The 22,207-nt window shown below is 35.4% G+C and overlaps 1 protein-coding gene across 1 annotated transcript in view; it reads right to left on the bottom strand.

Annotated features, from left to right (window-relative positions):
- LOC121312745 (cadherin-10-like) overlaps nucleotides 1–21,991 on the bottom strand; it is a 35,443-nt gene extending 13,452 nt beyond the window's left edge. Inside the window, exons 1-5 of the mRNA XM_041244473.1 lie at nucleotides 21,864–21,991; nucleotides 8,605–8,930; nucleotides 3,402–3,696; nucleotides 1,282–1,401; nucleotides 105–272 (exon numbers count right to left, since the gene is read on the bottom strand). Coding sequence (XP_041100407.1) covers nucleotides 105–272; nucleotides 1,282–1,401; nucleotides 3,402–3,696; nucleotides 8,605–8,823 — 802 coding nt within the window. The 5' untranslated portion in view covers nucleotides 8,824–8,930; nucleotides 21,864–21,991. The remainder of the gene's footprint in view (nucleotides 1–104; nucleotides 273–1,281; nucleotides 1,402–3,401; nucleotides 3,697–8,604; nucleotides 8,931–21,863) is intronic.
- Nucleotides 21,992–22,207: the final 216 nt, after the last annotated feature.

Below are 22,207 nucleotides of genomic sequence, written 5' to 3'. Positions count from 1 at the left end.
CCTGCATTATACTCCATATTATTTTTTTCTGCAGGGACCAGATGGTGATTGCCAAGTTCCTGCTTGTATTTGATTTTCAAAGGCATACATAAAAGGCAACTTACCCTGAGGAAATCTGGGAGGATTGTCGTTCACATCAGAGAGGGAGATGTTCACTGTCGCAGTCCCTGATAATCCACCCATTTGCCCTGCCATGTCCTTGGCCTGGATGACCACTTGATATTTTTCCTTGTTTTCTCTGTTCATGTTTGCCAGGGCTGTCCTAATGATCCCTACAAATGAGAAGAAGAAAAGAACTGTATTAACATCAATGTTTTTGGCTTGATTTATTTTGTATTGTTTTTGTGCGTCGAGATTGGCAACAGGAGTGACTACAGTCTTCTGTGTATTATTGTATCAAATACAGTAAAGCGGTGGGTAGCCACAGTGCAAGATTTCCCAGAGCACCCTCCCACTGAAACTCACTCACATGGAGGGACCATCCTTCCTTTCAACTGAGAACCTAATTCTGTTTCCCTGTTTTTTCTATTCTGGAGTCTCTTTTCAGAAAAGAGTTTAAACTGTGCCAAATTGTCCCACACTGTGCAGCGGTTTTTGTCAAGAAAGCTCTCCAGTGGCACTGTGTCATAATGGTTAAAGTTGAAGACTGAGAAATAAAATCATTGTTACCAATCCATTCCTTTTCAACCCAATGGCTGTTTAATAGGCTACTCACTGTAAACACATTCTCCGAACAGAATACTAGAGCAAACAGGAGCTCAAAAAAAAAGATCTCTTGTTAGCACAATTTAATATATAATCTTTTGTTTTATAAGCTATAATAATTAAAGAAGGAATAATTCAAATCAAATATGTTTTACGTTTTGGGATTCACCCTACAATTCCTTACTAATGCTGCTCCATTTTATCCAGTTCTCAGATTAGATGAGTCTCTGCCTAGTGAAATCTCACAGTGGCAGCAGACTCCCACGAATCATGCTTTCTGTGATAGGAACAAGCTTGTTGTCCCGATCTTACACTAGCCCACAATAAATCGAAGCTAAGAACTTAATCCAAAGGTTGATTTAACACAGGTATTTGTGGCCATTTGTGTGTTTAATCAAAACAAAACAAAAAAGATACATGGGCAGGCTTCCAAAATATGCATTAAAATGATTAGATTTTGCTGTAAACACAGACTGCAGACACTGTATATAATTCCCTTTAGAAGATGGTGCTTGTGTTTAATCCATTCACTAAAATAACTGAAAAACAAAAGGAAAAATGGTGATAGATTCTGACCTGTGTCAGGCTCCACAGAGAAATATGGCTGTCCTTGGAGAATGCTGTAGACCACTCTAGCGCTGTTCCCATAGGTAGCGTCATCGTCATCAGTCGCTGTGACTTGGACAACTGGGGTACCTGAAGGCAGAGTGGAATTGTTAGGTAAAAAAAAGATTACGCGCATTCTCCAACAAAATTTGATGTAAGAAAAGTATTATGCAGTCAAGGGGTCTAAGGCCATGAAACTAAAACAACATAAACAATTTACAAAAATCTTATTTGAAGCCTGTTACAGGCAAAAATGGATAATTAACTCAAAATCCTATACCATACTTATTGGCACACTTTACTGCTTATGTGGATACATTTTAAGTTTCAAGTTACCATTTGCTCTTGCCAAGTTGGTCTGCTGTTCACTGAATTATCCCTTATATGAAGCTTCTCCCAATTGTATTTGCTACACACATGTTGATGTAGCTGTTTGCACAGAACTTTAAATACAGAACAAGATTAAACGTTGTGGTGCCTGTTGGGATCAGAAGCATCAAACTAATGCTCTTAATGTAGTGCTTTAATAATTGACTAGCTTTTCTGTTAACATTAAAAGCATTTTTATTTACTTTCTTTCCATTTTTTGCAATAAGCAGAAAACACTAAAATCTGTAAGCATTAACATTAGTATAATAATTAACCTTGCCTAGAGATGACCTGGACCTACTTCATCAACCAACATCCCTACATGTTTGTTGGCTAATTTGGTGTTATAAAAACATTAATAATAACAATTTAGGAAATACTATACATAGGGAGTAATTTCAGATAGGGTTTTAGTGACATGATCAACTACAATGTAAAATGTACAGGGTTACAGGTAAACTGAAAATGCACGTAGCTAATATAAACAATTTATATCATGAAAGTAGTATGTTTTTTTATGTTAAAGTCTGAATGCCTTTACCAAGCCTTTTCCTAATTTAAAGAAGGTATTAGGAAATAAAGTAGACACATAAAGACTATAAAAGGCATGAAGCAGCTTGCTGTTACAGAACAACCTGCAGTGTAAGAAACACATTACTTTAACTGTTTCTGTAACCAGGGTTGTCCATAATGCAGCAAACACACTGCAGAGTGTTCTGTAACAACAAACAGAGTTTGAAGGAAGTATGATAGTGAGTGCCTGACCAGTCAGCTACATGGAAGGAACTATTCAGTGATAAGGGCACAGAATGGTGGCAGAGGACTATGAAATAACATTAATCACATGCAGCTAGCTGTAGAAACCAGTACAGTGCTCATGGATGGTGTCACAAAGCATTCATTTTCATCAATTACTGAGGGTATGGCCATCTTCCTAACAAGTATGTAAGTAGCATACAGGCCTCCCATTTGATAAGGTGGCCTTTTATACTGCAAAACAATTTGCCCTGTAATGCCATTCCACTGGCAGCTTCATTATAAAGTGAACACAAATATTACAGTCAGTGTGTACAAAGGGTGAGCTCTGTAGAGCTATCAGAACGATGAAAAAGTTGATGACCTGTTTGCACAGAACAGTATAGAATAAGAATTACCAACGCAATTTGATAGGCAAATATATGCAATGGATGTACGGAATAACCTTCCCTCCCCTCCCCCATGTCTCCAGAATCTGATAATGTCATTATCTAGCTAGCTAATTAATATAAATACCAAGTTTCATGACTATCGGATAAGCAGTTCTCCAGATATATGCACAACTCTTAAGTGAGACATACAGATGGACAAATTTACGTAGAGACAGACACCCCGCTATATCTCTAAAATCTGATATTCTCAATAACTTAAACAAATGTTAATACCAGTACATTTGCCAATTGGATCAGCAATATTCCATAGGGAAACATGTGATGTGTGACACAGTTACGTATCACCTGCACTCTATCGCCTTCACGGGTGATTTCTGCATTTTACATCTTTTATGTTACAACAATTCTATTTGACACTTTCCCATCATTTATTTAAATATCCCAGATTCATAGTTTAAAAAATAAAAAAAATAAAACTATAAGCATTGTGTTTAACTTATTTAATTAATTAAATAAGTCACCATTCCTTAGTGGAAAATAAAGCCCAATAGAGTAGCATTGCTAGCAACTTACCAACATCAGACATTTCTGGGACGCTGGCAATATACAAGTCTTTTGTAAACTTTGGTTCATTGTCATTGATGTCATGGATTTTAATGATGAACTGTGATTCTGGCTCAACAGGTCTGCCTGTCCTCTTGTTTACTGCTTGAGCACGGAGTGTGTAGTAAGCCTTTTCTTCTCTATCCAGTCGCTTTGTAGCATGAATGTCACCTGAATTCTCATCAATAAGAAACAAGGAACCGGCCCCGTCTCCAGAAAGGACATACTTCAGGGTTCCATCTCCTTTGTCTTGGTCAGAGTGCAGCTAGAAAAAAAAAGAGGAAGCTTCAGTACGTAAGCGAACAAAACAAAACCGTATGGGTACTCCAGTTTACAATGCTGATTGCTAAATAACAGGAGTTTATCGACTCACTGAGGCGCAAGGACTGAACAGGCATCCTCAATACATTTAATTTGGGTAACTAGTCATGTATCAACTCTGTCAGACCAACCTGCTCTTCATTTTATAGACAAGCTGAGGAGGTGGGACTGGCAGAATTTAACTAAACAGTGTTTAACAGAACTTATGATTCTCCAGTCAAGCTCAAAGCCATGTGAAGGCAGGTAGAGAACTCAATACTGGAGCAGCATGATTGCAAACAATCTTAAAATCAAATGACTCAATTAAAATGACATCTGAAGCTACTTAATATAAGCTTCTTTTTGATAAAAAAAACAAAGCTTCTGCATAAGATAAATAGGAAGAACTGAAATAATTTATGTTAATAATTCCAGTGTAGTCTTTCTGTTAAAAACAAGTAAATCACCATGACCTATATCCACAAATACACAAGTAAATATGTTAGAGCCAATGGAAGGATGACGAGACAAAGAGGCTCCTGCAGTAGGCACAGACTCAGATTAATTGCCATAAACAAGTCAAAACTAAATTACTATCACAATAAAGTAAGCAGTTTTCTAGAAATGGTAAAAATAACATACCATTTATCAGACGAGCATTGAAGGGCCGAACTATAATGCTACAGCTTGAGAGATGGAGGTGATATTTTTTGAAGTTATTAAATAATACAGTTATAATCTGTATAATCGTAAATCTCGAAAAACTACTCACTTCTAAATCTATTGTAGTCATGTTTGTATTACTTTAGTATAAATACATGTTAATTTGGGTTCATATGTTATTTTTTTCTGACTATGTGAACGAAAAGACACACATTTTCCCGTTTTCCCATTGGAAATAGTGATATTTTGAAATATCACTGTCCTGGTCACAAAAGCAAAGTTTGTGGGGAATAATAGCCATTTTCTATACTTTTGAAGCATAAGCAATTAGGACATAACACTTACTACCCAGGAACAAAAAAAAAAAAATTGTTACACGGTGTTATTCTTCAGATTCCAGGAAGACGCTACAAGCATATTGTTTTTTGTTCTTATGTCCAGAAAAGCATATTAACATATTGCTTAGCTTATTGTACAATACATCTTTTAAAATCAGTGATTATGTAAACAGATGTGTCCCATGTGCAGACATTAGTTATTACTGTATTTGTAATTTTCAACAAGCAAAAAATCATCCCTATTCTCTTGGGAAATATGGTAGTTTATCAGTCTTATACCATATTGCATGGTATTCGAATACAAAAGCATTTTTTTTATAAATTCTCAATAAGAGCCTGTTGACTCTGAACTGAGGATCTATATTACTGATCAACGCGTTGTGTCACATTCATTTTATAAATACATACCATTTTCTTTATAATCTTTATCATGGGCTTTAGATCTGAAATCTATACAGATGATCACTAAATCTTCGTTACTACACATGTGTCCTAAGGATATAAAGAACACCTTGGAAGAAAGAGTATATATAATATATATATTATATTATATATATATATATATATATATCATATAAATGTATTTCAAACAATGTATTCCAAATATTAATAAATGAGTAAGATTGTTCCGGTGTAGACTTCTTGTTAAAAACACATAAATCAGCATGATCTACAGCCAGAAGTAAACATGTAAAAATATTATTCTGCCAATGGAAGGATGGTGAGACAATAAGGTTCCTCCATACTGTATTGTGACAGAGAGCGAATTAAACCGAATCAACAACCTCCCTTCTGACCTGTGAGTGCGCTGTACAACAGAAACTGTGTGCCTCGTACTGAATGGTTGGGTAGTTCATTGCAGGGTCAGTCGGAAGACGGCCATTCAGGAAGGGGGCGGGGTCACGCTACCAGGAGTCATCGCCCTAGTACGGTGAGCAAAGTTTCAGTCATGAATTGGAGGAGGGCGGGGCGGGGCTTAGGGTACTTTAGGGGGATGTGACGTTGTAATCAGTTCCTTTGTTGTGGTTAATGAGAGGAAACAAGGACTGTGGGATCGTGAGTGTTTTGTGTTTTGCTTTTTTGGTACCTGTCTAATTGTTACTGTTTTTTCCTGTTAGACAGCTAAAACATTCGGGAGCTGTCGCTTGAGGCCAGCATGCAAAGCTGGACTGCATAGAGCACCACTGGCAACCTGCACCCCACTTGCACTGAGAGCACACACTGTTGTTGTCTGCGTGTTAGTGTCTGTGTTAAGTGTGTATGTTTTTCTAAGTGTAATTTACGGTTGGGATGTAACCCTCCTTTTAAGCATGGTGCAATACACATTGTTATGTAGAACCCGTGGATATTATTATTTAAAGATTTGTTGGCACACAACCCAGCAAAATAATGCTGTTTTGAACTGTGAAATGTCTTGTGTCTGTCTATCCCGGAGCACTGCATCACCCCTACACCTGAGCACTGCAAACCACACTTTCACATGTATATAACCAGATTCTTGGTGGTAAAGAAGCTCAAAACTAAGTTAAAATCAATACCATGGTGCAATATTTAGAGATGATGTGCATAATCGCATGGAATGTATATAAGCTATTTACATTATATTATATGACACAGTTCCATCATCTGTGTATTTGTATTGCTTGGTCTGGTATAACATACAGGTCCAAATTTATCAAGGTTTATCAATTTATCCTCATTTTATAGAAAGGAAAACAAAACTTGTAATATGTTAAAGATAATAACAAATCATTCAGGCATATGTTTTTAATAAACCTTGAATTCCTGGTTAGGGTTACTAGATTTACATCACTAACAGTTCCCATTTTACAAAGAATTGCGTCAAGTGCACATTGGAGAAAGAACCTTCTTAAATGTACCCATGGTTCAGTCGATTTTCAGAGAAATCTTTAAACTATGCAAACACTGTTTTGCCTCAGCATATTAATATTTTGACAAACAAACAAATATTGCACCTTCAAATGACCTGTAAGGCACTTAGCAGTTTGATGCAAACCCGATGTACCCCAGTCCAAAAATCCCGTACATCAAATGATGCAAACCCGATGTACCCCAGTTCAAAAATCAGCATGCAAATGAAGGCACTAATTGTGAAGGTTTGTTGACTTGACGTGTATTTGTCACTTGAAGATTGTTGTGATCCAGCTTTCTTTGGTACAGCCAGATGGATGTTTCTGACAAAAAAGTTAGCAAAGCTTCACTGAAATCAAAGACATCACCTAATTATTAACCCCACAGAATCATCCCTTGAGTTTCAGAAGCACTGTATCAACAAAATAATTTGAACACGGCAGCAAAAATGTGCTGCTTATTCTGTGGCTCGTCACTCCCACTGATGCTGTGATGAACTTAAAAAAGGTCATAAGAAAATATTGCAATGAATGTTTTACCCACAGTCATTACGGTAACATTATTTTAACAGACACCCATGCCTCTTACTTAACCATATTCCAAAACTAGAGCCAACTGCACTGGCTGGCCAAAATATTGTAAGACATCAATTAATCCAATTTAGCATGACCACATTTTCACTAATGCTGGAACTAGTCTCTGCTAAAACTGATTATATTTTTAATACATACAACAATTTCAAAGGGCAAGACCCTAAATGCCTCTGTCAAGTGACAAATGAACCACTTACCACTATTCTATTTTACAGTAAGCATTGATCTTTTTGTAGGCATCATAACTTATATTTGCTCTGGCAATGGATTTGCTCTGGCATTAAAACTCCTAATGCCAAACACATAATTAGTCAGTGCACTCCTGCATCAAAACATAGATTCCAAGTCGGGTATTACCTGCACATATTCTGTTACAGAAGCATGGTTCTTGTGCGCTTGTGTGTTTCTGTTCTTTTTTGAGGTTACATAAAGGAGTAAAGAGTAGCTTTTGTGCCATTTTGATGAGATTTGACCTCATTTTTCGTTCTTGATGGATGGATGAGATATTTAACATTACCATAATTTAAAATGTTAACATAATCCATTGACACAAGGGGTCAACCTACAGTTCAGGGACCATTTGAGCTAGAAAGTCCCTCTATCGTTGATATTATTTTGTATGCAATGTGTCCACCTATACTGTCTTATGAGAAATTAGAATAAGCAGATCTTAAGCCAACAGCTTACATTTAGCAAAACATGACCAGGGATGAGTTTTTATTTAGTTGATGACCTTAACAATACTCACTGTGTAAACCAAACAACACTCAAAGGGTATCCACACATTTTGTTGCATCAATATGGTGCAAAATGGAGGCCATGTAATGATAAACACTGCATTGACTACAAAGACACTACTACAGGCATTTCCCATTTGCTGCTCTTTTTGTAATCTACTGTACAATCTTAGATAATAAAAAGCTTGGAAACCCCTTCTTATTAACTGAAGCGACCATTCTGAGTGATTTATATAGCAGAGGCTTTCTAGAAATCATTTCTTTAAAAGGTTTATATTAAGCATGCAGAATACTCAAGACATTTTACATTTCACACTTGAACAGCTTTCTGGGAGAATAATGAGGGACAGAACAATCAATGTGCATGAGAGATAAAATGACTACTTGTGACTATTTGGTGTTTTTTTTTTTTTTTTTTCACAGGTTTGCTATATATGTTTGTATAGAATGCATAGAATTTGTGACAAAAATGCCAAGGGTTAGTTCTCTATGAATTTGGTTATTTATTTATTTATTTATTTATTATTATCCTAAGTATAAAGTTTCACAAATCTTATTAATGACTCAACCACTATATTCCACTGAAAGCCGATTGCATACATTGTTTGTGTTCTAGCTACTTCATTTATCTATGCAAAAAAATAAATAAATAAATAAAAGAAACCCTTACCTTTCCAACATACTGATAATCAGACCCAGTGTATTCTTCAAGCAGAAAAAACTGATTCCACATCCAGCCTCGTTTGGAACGCTTTAGTGCCCACCCGTCACTTCCTCGCCCCACCATCATCCCTTCCTTGACAACCTCTGTAGTCCTTTTAAATAATGCTTTTGCATCACCAAGTTGTGACAAGCATGCCCAAAGTACTATCAGTAAACAAGTTCTCATTGTATCCACTGTAGTAGAATCTGAATAAGAGAACACTTCTGCCACGTCACTCCTCAATAAATTCTGCCCAACTGCATTGTCTCCAGTTTGTCATCCACTGGGGCCACCTGAAACATAGAGGTGAAGATGTTACTATTAGCCAGCTCATTTTGTTCCTGTATTTTGTTTTTCTTTGTTCATTATTAAATGGGTATTTTCTTGTATAAATAAATTATATATATATATATATATATATATATATATATATATATATATATATATATATATATATATATATATATATATAAAATTAATTTAAATATATATATATATAAATATATATATACATATTATTCAATTTAAATTAATTCATTTGATTTCTGATAATGTGCTTTAACACCAATTAAGGTTTGCTAAACTGCCTGGATAATATTGTTTTATTTATTTATTTTTTTATATACAAATACCTTATAATGTATGTATCTATGGATATTGAAAATTGGCTGAATATTTTTGGTGCTACATATAGTCATAGTATATATAAAGTTGCCCCACATGTATAGTAATTATCCTGTATGAATCAAGTACTGTGCCACAGGGTACCCAAAGTATTATGGTAGGTAGGTAATTGTGCCTATATACAGTACAAAAGATACATCAATGTTGTGTATATTTTCATGTAGCCAGGACAGCTAATATCCTGCAATATACAAGACGTTGTTCCCATTGGGGAAACAGATCCCATATTAGTCATGTCTTAGAAACCATTTTCTTTAGCTTCATGACCAAATAATCCCTTGATATCACAAGTCAACTGACTCAGAATATACACACACACACACACACACACACACACACACACACACACACACACGCTGCAACAAAATACCTTCACTTTTATTTACAGTTTCAAATGTAAGAGCCATTCAGCAGATAAATAATAAAATGTGACAAAATAATTATATACTCACACACCAGTTTGGAAATAATACATTGTTTACAGTTTATCACATCATTTTATGCCACAGACTGAAACTGCTTAAATTGCCTGTCACATAGGCTTGTCAGTTAGAGACATTGAAAAATAGAGAAAACATCCACAGAAAAAAGGATGCTATTTTTTAAAAATGTAGTACTAGAGGCGCAAAACAATTACATCCCAAAAGTAAACAAATCTAAATCCAAAACAAAATTGCCCAAATGGTTTAAAAAAAACATTCAGAGAAATGCACTTTACAGAGCATTTAAAAGGGAGCAAAGTACACAGAAAGAGTACTTGGAACTGCAAACACAAGTCAAAAAGGAAGTTAGAAAGGCCAAGACAGAGATAGAAATGAGCATAGCTAAGGGGGGCTAAAACTAATTAAAGTTTTTTTTTTGTTTGTTTTTTTTTGTTTGTTTGTTTGTTTTTTCCAATATTATAACAGCAATAGAACATTCAAATAGGGGGGAAAATGTTCAAAGAGAAAAAAATAGCAAATATATTAAATTATTACTTTTCACAAGTTTTTACAAAGGAGGTTACGGTTAACATTCCCCACATGTCGACCTGTTCCTATCCAGTTTTAACTAACTATAGCATAATAGAGGCAAAGTGTTAAAGGGACTAGGAGCTCTTAAAATAAACAAATCCTCTGGGCTGGATGAGACTCCCCCAATAATACTCAAAGAAATGAAAGACGTTATTTACAAACCTCTAACAAAGATCATGCAACAGTCTCTTGACACAGGGGTTGTACCGACAGACTTTGCAATTGCAGACGAATTGCAAACATAATACTGATCCACAAAAAGGGAAACAAAACTGAACCAGGTAACTACAGACCAATAAGCCTGACTTCTATTATATGCAAACTTATGGAAACTATAACAACATCCAAAATGGAAAATTACCTATATGGTAAGAGTATCCTGGGAGACAGTCAACATGGTTTTAGGAAATGGAGATCACGTCTAACTAACATGCTTGACTTTTTTGAGGATGCAACATCGACAATGGATAACTGCAAAGCATATGACATGGTTTATTTAGATTTCCAGAAAGCTTTTGACAAAGTCACGCATAAAATATTAATTCTCAAACTGAACGCAGTAGGGATTCAAAGAAATGCATGCACATGGAATAGGGAGTGGTTAACATGTAGAAAACAGAAAGTACTGACTAGAGCAGAAACCTCAAAATGGAGCGAGGTAACCAGTGGAGTAAATATTCGTATTAGTTCCTCTGCTTTTCCTAATCTACATTAATGACTTAGATTTTGGTTTTGTAAGCAAACTTGTTAAATTTGCAGATGACACACAAATAGGAGGAGAGGCAAACACTGTTGCAGCAGCAAAGGTCATTCAAAATGATCTAGACAGTATTCAGAACTGGGCAGACACATGGCAAATGACATTTAATAAAGACAAGTGTAAGATAATGCACACAGGCAATAAAAATGTGCATTATAAATATCATATGGGAAATACTGAAATTGAAGAAGGAATCTACGAAAAAGACCTACGAGTTAATGTTGAGAAATGTCTTCATCTAGACAATGTGGGTAAGATATAAAAAGGCCAACAAGATGCTTGGATATATAATGAAAAGTGTTGAATTTAAATCAAAGGAAGTAATGTTAAAACTTTACAATGCATTAGTAAAACCTCATCTAGAATATTGTGTTCAGTTCTGGATACCTCGCTAAAAAAAAGGATATTGCTACTCTAGAAAGAGTGCACAGAAAAACGACCAGATTATTTTGGGTTTAAAATGCATATCATACGCAGACAGGCTTAAAGAATTTAATCTATTCAGTCTTGGACAAAGAAGACTAAGCGGCGATTTGATTCAAGCATTCAAAATTCTGAAAGGTATTGACAGTGTCAACCCAAGGGACTTTTTCGACCTGAAAAAAGAAACAAGGACCAGGGGTCACAAATGGAGATTAGACAAAGGGGCATTCAGAAAAGAAAATAGGAGGCACTTTTTTACACAGAGAATTGTTAGGGTCTGGAACCAACTCCCCAGTAATGTTACTGAAGATGACACCCTGGGATCCTTCAAAAAGCTGCTTGATGAAATTCTGAGATTAATAAGCTACTAACAACCAAACGAGCAAGATGGGCCGAACGGCCTCCTCTAGTTTGTAAACGTTCTTATGTTCTTAAAAAAATAGCCAGATGGGAGAATCAGTAAGACTAGGAATGTTGAACATTCAGGGTGAGTCATACTGTCAGGGGAGCACAGGATCGCATCCTGGCTCTGGCTGTCAAATGGGTTATGGAAGCAAAACCAGCAGAGACTGCTTATCCTCATTGTGGCAGAGCGGACCCCACTGGCCAGGCACTTGATGAACAGACAGCTGTAGGGCTTGGTGCTGACAAACGCTCTCAGATTCCTGGGGTTAAAAGAGGACACTGGCTTGGTCAAGGTATTGGGGAATTGCTGTGGTAAGAGGAACATAACTGGACATTATAAATTGGAGTGAAAATCAGGGGTAAAATAAATGGGCATAAATAAAAAAAAAAAAACAATGTTAAACATTTAATAGGAATGCATCCTTATCAGGGTTCCTAAGACAGCAGGTATTTTACTGGACCTGTAAAATGGTTACTATTTGGTAATGTGCATATTAATAATTTCAAGTATTTCTTTTTAGAAGCGTATCTCTAAAATTGAGAACTTAATGCCCCAAAAAACATTTTCTGTCACATACAGTTTATTCAGCCATTTACATACACACTTCAGTACGAGAAGATATACATGATTGGCATGAAGTTGCTTGGCTTCAGGTATCTCCTGTGTAATAGCAGGACTTATTCAATAAGCAGAAAAAAAAATAATTCAGCCAGCTTACACTTGACAGGTACTGTACAGTTGACCAAAACCTGTGACACAGATAACTTTGAGAAGTCACCGAACATGGTGAACTTTTCTGTTGCTGCCATGGTGACACAAACTCAGGGATTGACTCCAATGAATCCCATAGGTACAATTAAAAGTGAAAAAGAAGAATGTTAAATATGTTCTTGAGAAGAAGGGACAAGGACAAGTGCAAGTGCTGTAAAAACAACAGAGGGAATTTATAGAGACTGCTAATGCATGGCAATGTGAATTACATGCTAGTTTCACAGTTTACTGCAGTTACCGGATTTGTATATAACAAGTTTGCTAAGAGCTCATGGTTACATTTAATATAATATCTCTGTACAGACTGATAAATATCCTTTTATTATTTTCCATGTCAACAAACAGTATCTCGGTTTTGAATCAGACTGTGATGGTTGAACCTTTAATAGCGGCAATGGCATTACACATGTAGTATATTCTTAGCCAACTGTCCAAAAGAAATCCCAACACTGCACATTTCAGTGAATGATCTTTTTTTTTTTTTTTAATTTCAGTTTCTCATTCCAAAGTTGTGAGCTTCTGAACTGAAAAACAACATGAACCTCAATCTTTTTATTTAACAGAAGCTGTTTCTGTGCATTTGCTTTGTTAACTGCTGACTGATCACATGGCACACGGTATTTCTCTTACCCTCCTAAGTCATTATCTAGCACTGTCATTTTGAATGCAGTAAGTCGAAGTTAATTTTCACAGCAGGAGTTTATGGATTTATATTTTCCAGAATATAATTACTATTACTCTTTTGTAAGTGCTGTTTATCATCAACCAACCCACTGAATTATATAACAGAAATTTCTGAAAAAAAAAGTGTGACCTTAAAATGTTATATAAAGATGATCTGTGTGTACAGTATGTACATCCTCTGGAACTCCGTGAAAGTCCTCAGAACTGAGCTATTCTTCCAACTGACTGGCTATTCTTCCAATCTGATCCCTGGTCTTTATATGAGGAAGTTTTATTGTATGTTGTAACATTCCAATGTCTCTGTCTTTGTCTTTACCGCTTTGTGGCTGTTTACCAGGAAGTTTCAGATTATTATCTCACTAGTGGTCTTGGATTTGTACTTCACAATTATTTACCTTTCTGTATCTTTTATCTGTCTCGCTCCTGTTGCTATCCGTCAGCTGTTTTTAATCGCTAGTTCGTCTGCATTCTAAATTTTTATTTCCCTATTCTATATTACAGGATTAGTGTTGGTTTAGAGATGCTTCGTTTTACAGTTGTGGATACTTTATTCCTTCATTTGCTTTGCAGTAATCTCTTAATGGTGCTCATACATTCAAGTATTTTTTTTTTTTGCTAAAAGTAACTCCTTACAACAAAGGTGACCACAGCTATTTGAGCAGGAGCCAAACACAACTGTTTTTTTTTTTTTTTGTACAAGAATGAAACTTCAGAAGGGTACCTTGCCAAGCATTTCCTGAAAAATCTCAAGTCAATTCCTTGAGGGTTCATTGCAATGAATGATTGACCACTGTGTTAAATTCCAGGGCATCTCTCTATAAATAACACAATTTGACTGCCACTGTCAGTTTTGCTTTTGATGTTGCATGTACACAATCAATACTCCAATCATTGATTGAAAGCTGGAGATGTGGTACATGATTTGTTCTACTTGCTATAGCTCAAGGACAGAGAAAGTATTGAAACTGAATGTAATAACAAACTCTGCTTACTAAAGTCTGAATTGCAAACAACTCTTAAATACATAGTTTTCAATTATTTCTTTAAAATTGTCTTTCTAAGCATACTCCTGTTATTGCTCATAATACCGAAGAATTAACTTTGTTCCTTTAACCAGCAGATATATCTAATTAGAAAATCTACAATACCTTTTGGCTGGTAGGATGTTTGCAAAAGTATAAGTATGCCACATTTATTTTCATGGAAAGTGTTTTAAGAAAACATATATGTGTTATTATTTATTTTGATGCCTTGTAGATTTGCAATTAAAGTCGATCAAAATAAGTATAAACGTTTGTTGGCAAAATCATTCTGTTAGTCCCAGAGATCACCTTTAGCAGCACCACATCTCTACCTGTACATCAAGACCTGCTGCCGGTCAATCAGAACCTAAATTACCTTCTTTTTTTTGCTTCTTTTCTTTGATTCTGTCAGAAGACAGTTTTTTACAGCTTGCACACAGATTAATATACTACATGGCTCCTTTTAAAAGGTCGACTCTTTAGTTTGACTGACAACTGTGTCGAAAAGTAATTGGAAGCTTTTGCAGTCTTACATATCCATGTGTCAAGCCAGTGTGACACAACACAATGTACAACTGTTTTTGCATGGGCTTTTATGACCTTAACATCTTGTTAACCATTACAGCATGCACCTTGTGCACTTCAGGAAATGTGTGCATCACAACAGTTACGTGGCTAACTTTTTTTTCGCTGCTGAAGTACAGCTGATCTTTGCCAACTGCTTCACCGTTCATCTAGGTGTACATTATTCCCATTGCATTATTAGTTTTCCATACAGAATGTAGTTGCCTGCATACAAGTTTTATACAGTGTCAACTGGGACTATACTGGCCCATCGTAAACTCCACTGAGCTAAGCTCAAGAGCTTCCAGAGACTAAATTAATAAAACAATTTATTGATTTTGGATTGCTGTACTTACATTTGCCTACTTATCTACTGTTTAGCTATCACACTATTCACTTCTCTGTCAACCAGCCTTGATAATTTTGGTGGGAGCAATGGTGCAATCCTTATTTGTACAAGCTGCTTCATGATTTCACTGAGATACACCCTTATGCAAAAATATACAACAGACACCAACACAATGGGTTTTTTATTCATGTAATGTTTTAGTTGAGTGCAAGGTGTCCATTTTAATCGCAGAGGCCATCCTGTTTAACTTCAGTCCAGTTTAACTTCAGCAACTGAGAGCAACTCCACATGTCAGTTGGGATTTCTAGGGTGACTGGTTTCTTAACAACAAAATAAAAAGGTCTACTTCTTAATACTCAAGGGGTTGCCATCAACTAGTATTAAAATTAAAGCAATATCTCACATACAGTTGGGAATGTTTGCTGACATATAATTCAGACCTTGTGGGAATAGGATACATTGTATCAATCTTATCCACCAAATCCTTCCAATCACTTTCAATGCACAATTCACTCTCAATAGATCCAAAGATATTCTATTACTTCCTATTGATCTTAATCACATTTCAGTTTCTCCTTTTTAGTTTTCCTGTGATTATTTTGATCAAAATCATGTTCTCTTAGACTTGACATGTAACCCTTGTTTGTAGGCCTGGAGGGGATATGCCCCAAGCACATATAGTGCTTCAGGGGTTTAGTATACTTCTTGTTTCCTGTCAATCAGGCTGGTCTAACAAGCTCGGCAAACAGAGCATTCCAGTTTGGCTCAGGTCAACCATATGGATAAGGAATTGAAGTTAGATTTCACAATTTCCGCCAAATGTACCCGTGTAATATATAGTTCCATGGGAAATTCCCATTTCTGAAAGAATAGTGTAAATATACTTGTCTTTTTCGCACTTAAAAATAAGTATGTTTGTTTTAGTGAAACAGTACCTGTCACATCTAAGAACCTGACAGCCCGTTTAGTTTGCTTCCAGTAGATGATTGAGCACATTGCATAGTGCTGCATAATGACAGTCTCTGTAAGTCACTTATAATAGTGATTTTTTTTTTTTTTTAAATGTCTTAAACAAAAAAGTCACCAACATCGGAAGTTATTTTGATAAAGATCACTCTGTCCAGTACAAGCAGGGGCAGGTTTATTTATTTATTTTACTATTATTATTATTATTATTATTATTATTATTATTATTATTATTATTATTATTATTATTATTATTTTTGTTTGATAACTCACTGATGGTAACAACAGAATGTCTTTACTTTCAAAGGTAGACATAAAAAATGAAATATTCTGCAATTTAGCATTTACTGTTGTTTAGGTAAGTATTGAAATTCTTAGGAACATTTGTTGTACACTTTTCAATGTTAAATGCAATTAATAAATATTATGTTTAATCTTAAAAGCTTGTGAAGTGCCATGAAATAAGCAATTTTTTACCATGAAAAAAAAAAAAAATACAAACCAAAATATGAAAATCCAGTCCTTACCAGAGCATGCTGGTGGTTTAAATAACCCTCATGGGTATCAAGACAACACAAGATTGATCGTCTATTTCTGGCTGAACAGTGCTGTCTTTTTTCAGCTTTGTTTTGCTGTTTCAGTGCCCATTTTACAACTGGTTCAATAATCCATTAAAAACGCAGGTTGCGCTGAAGCTGCTAAATGTAATATTCTAACGGTGCCATTTGATTATCATTTGAGAATAAAATGTAATTTACATTTGTTTCTATAACCCATTTACAGTATAAATATTTGTTTATATGTTAACTGGTACAAACAGAAATCACAAACTTGAATAGAAACTGTTTTACTAATTATATTGTAGATAAACCGTCCGAGAAACTGCTAATACTAGACAGTTTTGTTACTATATCATCAGTAGCTTATGGCTGACTTGCGAGACAAAAGGTAGGTGGTCCTAAAGATAGTCAGAGTTGGCTTTAGAACTTTACTTACACATTTGTCTTATCTACAACACAGACATTGATATAGGCTACAGTCTGATTTGGTCATAATATTCAACAGCGTATTTGAAAAAGTAAAGGATGGGAAAACATTATTTTCTCTTGTTATGTAATGTGTCTAAATCTTAATACAGCTTTCTTTTAGAGTAATCTAATCCTATAGTATTGCTATCAATGCCATAATTCATGTTACTGGAATTTTCAATTAATGGATGGCCTTTAGTCTCATAAGCAACAACTTTAAACGGGTGCACATATATTAAACGTTTTGAATGAATAATCATCTGCCTCACTTGGAGCACACATTTACTGATTTAGTACTGGATATACTCAGTTAAATTAAGCCAAGGCAGGTGTTGACAACACTTACATTACTTTGGGAGAGTATACAACAACAGACTGGCTTTTAATTGTCTTTTTTATCTTCTGCCAGGATAATCAGCTCTTTATCCATAATCAAGTCTCTTAAACCATGATGAACAGGTAAATATGTCTGACCAGACACATTTATTTTTGCTTAAGATTAATCTTTATAAACTTGCTTAGAGCTCGGTATCAGGTGGTCAGAAAGACGGGTTGATTTTGCATTAAGTTGATTTTTCCCAAGTCAGGCTTGGCAGTCATTCCAGTTGCTAACTTCTATTGTTCTCAGAGCAAGGGTTATAGCTGCAGACTACATAGGAAACTGCAGAACAGGTAACCCACTCTGTTAGGTTATCTGAGTAAAATCATCCATTCGTTATGGCTGCCTTTTAGTTTAACACAGATTTAAACACAGGCTTGTCATAAGAACATAAGAAGAACATAAGAAAGTTTACAAACGAGAGGAGGCCATTTGGCCCATCTTGCTTGCTTTGTTGTTAGTAGCTTATTGATCCCAGAATCTCATCAAGCAGCTTCTTGAAGGATCCCGTGATGTCAGCTTCAACAACATTATTGGGGAGTTGATTCCAGACCCTCACGATTCTCTGTGTAAAAAAGTGCCTCCTATTTTCTGTTCTGAATGCCCCTTTGTCTAATCTCCATTTGTGACCCCTGGTCCTTGTTTCTTTTTTCAGGTCGAAAAAGTCCCTTGGGTCAACATTGCCAATACCTTTTAGAATTTTGAATGCTTGAATTAGGTCGACGCGTAGTCTTCTTTGTTCAAGACTGAATAGATTCATTTCTTTTAGCCTGTCTGCACATGCATGCCTTTTAAACCCGGAATAATTCTGGTCGCTCTTCTTTGCACTCTTTCTAGAGCAGTAATATCCTTTTTGTAGTGAGGTGACCAGAACTGAACACAATTTTCAAGATTAGGACTTACTAATGCATTGTACAGTTTTAACATTACTTCCCTTGATTTAAATTCAACACTTTTCACAATGTATCCGAGCATCTTGTTGGCCTTTTTTTTATAGTTTCCCCACATTGTGTAGATGAAGACATTTCAGCGTCAACAAAAACTCCTAGGTCTTTTTCATAGATTCCTTCTCCAATTTCAGTATCTCCCATATGATATTTATAATGCACATTTTTATTTCCTGCGTGCAGTACCTTACACTTTTCTCTGTTAAATTTCATTTGCCATGCGTCTGCCCAGTTCTGAATGCTGTCTAGATCATTTTGAATGACCTTTGCTGCTGCAACAGTGTTTGCCACTCCTATTTTTGTGTCATCTGCGAATTTAACAAGTTTGCTTACTATACCAGAATCTAAATCATTAATGTAGATTAGGAATAGCAGAGGACCTAATACTGATCCCTGTGGTACTCCACTGGTTACCACACTCCATTCTGAGGTTTCTCCTCTAATCAGTACTTTCTGTTTTCTACATGTTAACTGGAAATCTAAATAAACCATGTCATATGCTTTGCAATTATCCATTATCGATGTTGCATCCTCAAAAAATTCAAGCAAGTTAGTTAGACACGATCTCCCTTTCCTAAAACCATGTTGACTGTCTCCCAGGATACTGTTACCATATAGAACATTTTCCATTTTGGATCTTATTATAGTTTCCATAAGTTTGCATATAATAGAAGTCAGGCTTATTGTCAAATTAAATGAGTTACAATATCTTATGTATTATGTTAATTACTCATCTAAACTGCTGGTATGTCCATGATTAAGTAAGATAATTAACAATGATGATGACCCCATAGGAATGTGCATATACACTTGCTATTACCACAAACACTCTTAATTCTCTATTCTTGGTTTCTAAAACATTTTTGACATACTTGAATAACTTTATACAGTAATACAATGTATATACGGAGGAGGGGTGTATTTCCCCTCAAGCCTCTGCTCAATACATCACTATAAACAAGGTGTACAGTCAAGTCTGAGTTGCAGTACATTGCTCTGCCACATTTGATGAGGTGTAATTTGAATAACTGGGCTGTAAAAACAATGTGCTTCAGTACCTGACATTAAATTAGGAAACCTAACATACTTATCAGGGTCTCTCATAAGTCTTTGGTTTTATTAGTAATAAAAGTTCTTATGCAGCATATATTTATTTTACAAAAACAGTTATAAAATGTTGCATAGCTTATAGCTGTAAATAATTAACATCTCCTATCTGCTGTGTTGTCAATATGGCTTTGATCATCCAAGCATTTTTTTATGTTGACCCCAGGGAGAACCTAACATCCTTTAATCCTGAAGCTTCAAAATCACATACATAGTACTCTCATTTCAGAGAAACACAGGACTACCCTTTTTAAATATAAGAAATATGTTTCTTGATTTCACATCATTCAATGCTTAGTTTACGCCAAAACATCAACAATTACAGCTAGTTATTTTCAAATTCAGCATGTAGAATAAACAAAATGTCCTCAAAATAGTTAAGTCGTGCTTCAGACTAAAATACCATTAATTTGGGGTGTTAAAAAGGCAGTAGAGGCAGATGTAATGTTATAACCAGTGCTATGAAAAACACTGAACATTGAGCTATGTGGAATACAACTGTCTATTAATATGAATGTAATTCTTTTGGCAGTGGGTCAAATTAATGTTGAGAGTATTTAAAAAAAAAAAAAAAAAAAACTTGATTTAGGTGGTGGCAGCACTATGGTGATGGCAGCCCTTTTCAGTGCCCCTCTCCAATTTGTATTTAATTATTTTTTTTCTGGTCTTTTAGTTGATTGATAGTCCAATGATATATGCTTCTGAACTTTGCTGTCTACACTGGCCTTCACCTTTTTAAGATTCAAGGAATGCATGCTAATGCCTGCCCTGTATTTAAGATGAGGCCCACACACAGTATTAATGCAACAGACCTTGCTCAGCCTGAGCAGCACTTTGAAGCATATGTTCAGTGTTGGACAAAAGCCCCTTGGGTTGGTTTTGCCTCCTGACATATTTAAAGCACTTACTTTTACATACTTCTTTTCATCATACAAAGTGCTGCACTAAATCCACATAAAATATGGATTTTACTGCAGCAGTGACAAGTCTCTTTCATAGAAGTGATGTATACAGCCTTATTCATTATCTGCATTTTATTAAAATAAATCAACTGCAGACTAACAAGAATGTCTTATGTTGTACAAAGAAATGTGCCTCCCTGAATTCACATAATTAGCATATTTATAAATGCTAACCCCACAAGTGAATTATGAATGCCCCTTTCATGTGCCCTGGGTGACCATAACAAACCTGTATGGTTTTCTTTCAGTGGCATCCATTAATACTGTATGAGTTTATGTCATAGCCACAGTTCATATAGTTTAAAGTCTGGTTAAATAGAAACAAATGTTACTGCATCAAAAATGTTAATGTGATGAGTCTAAAGCCTGTTGTAGAGATGGTGCAAAAAAAATGCATAATAGGCAGGCTAATGAACAATAGGTGTCACACAAGAACCAAGCTGCAACAGCCTATTTCAATACAAAAGTATTTCGTAAAACAATACAAACAACTGATGACTTTGGAAAAAATATATACGTTTAAAAATAACACAAACAATTTCCTTTGAAACTGCTTTCAATACTGGGCTTTTATTATTAGTTGCCCTGATCTATGTTTACGTTTCCAACAATAATTAAACCTTTCAACATACTAAGAATGTTTTCATTTTGAACGAGCTGATTTATAAATTGATCTTTTTGGAACTACTATTAATGGTATTTGAACTGCAGCAGGTTAAATGTATTACCGAATAAGAAAATACATTGCTTATACGTCAAATTATGAGCAAATTGGTGTGTATAGCTGCACGAACAACTGTTCATGGACCATAATCCAGTTTTAAATAAGAAGTGCACTCGAGCAATATACATGATAAATAAATGAAAATAAATAGGATTATTTTAAATAGAATAAGTAAAACGTATGACAAGAAAAGTTTGTTTAAACTTGCACTATGTATATAACTGGACATTCTCCGATATTTAATATGGGAGGGGATCGGATCAATACTTTTATTTAGGTTTCTTTTTTTTTTCTGATTATTATTTTAAATAGTTAAAAAATATATAACTTAATTAAAACAATGGTTACTGATATATTTCATTTTCTCGTTTTCATATACAAATGTTTTAATAAAGTTAAGTAATTCCAATAAGAGGTTTGTATGAAATCATGCTTACCTAATACTGACAGAAGTTCACAATCCTACTATAAGGCAAAGCTCTGTCAAATAACGTGAGCTATATCCTTTCGCTGCAGCAGTTGAACTGAGTCCATACAGTCTGCTCCCCGGCTGCCTCTGTCTGCATCACTTTTTTGCTCTGGAAGGCATCTCCTCCTGATTGGTTGACATTCTGATTGGCTGATTAATACAACAACAAAAAAGCACTCACACAGAGAACGGCTGGTGATGATGGAGCTGCAGACTTGACGATGCAGGGGTTAGATGTTGGATATTCCGGCTAGATTTCCATGTGAATGCAGTGGGAGTGTTCAAAGAGGCCGGCTTTGTTAAGAACCCCTC

This window comes from Polyodon spathula, chromosome 3 (genome assembly GCF_017654505.1).
Source record: "Polyodon spathula isolate WHYD16114869_AA chromosome 3, ASM1765450v1, whole genome shotgun sequence".
Classification (NCBI taxonomy): Eukaryota; Metazoa; Chordata; class Actinopteri; order Acipenseriformes; family Polyodontidae; genus Polyodon; species Polyodon spathula.
Note: the sequence above shows the minus strand (reverse complement) of the source record. Positions and strands in the feature narration are given on the sequence as shown.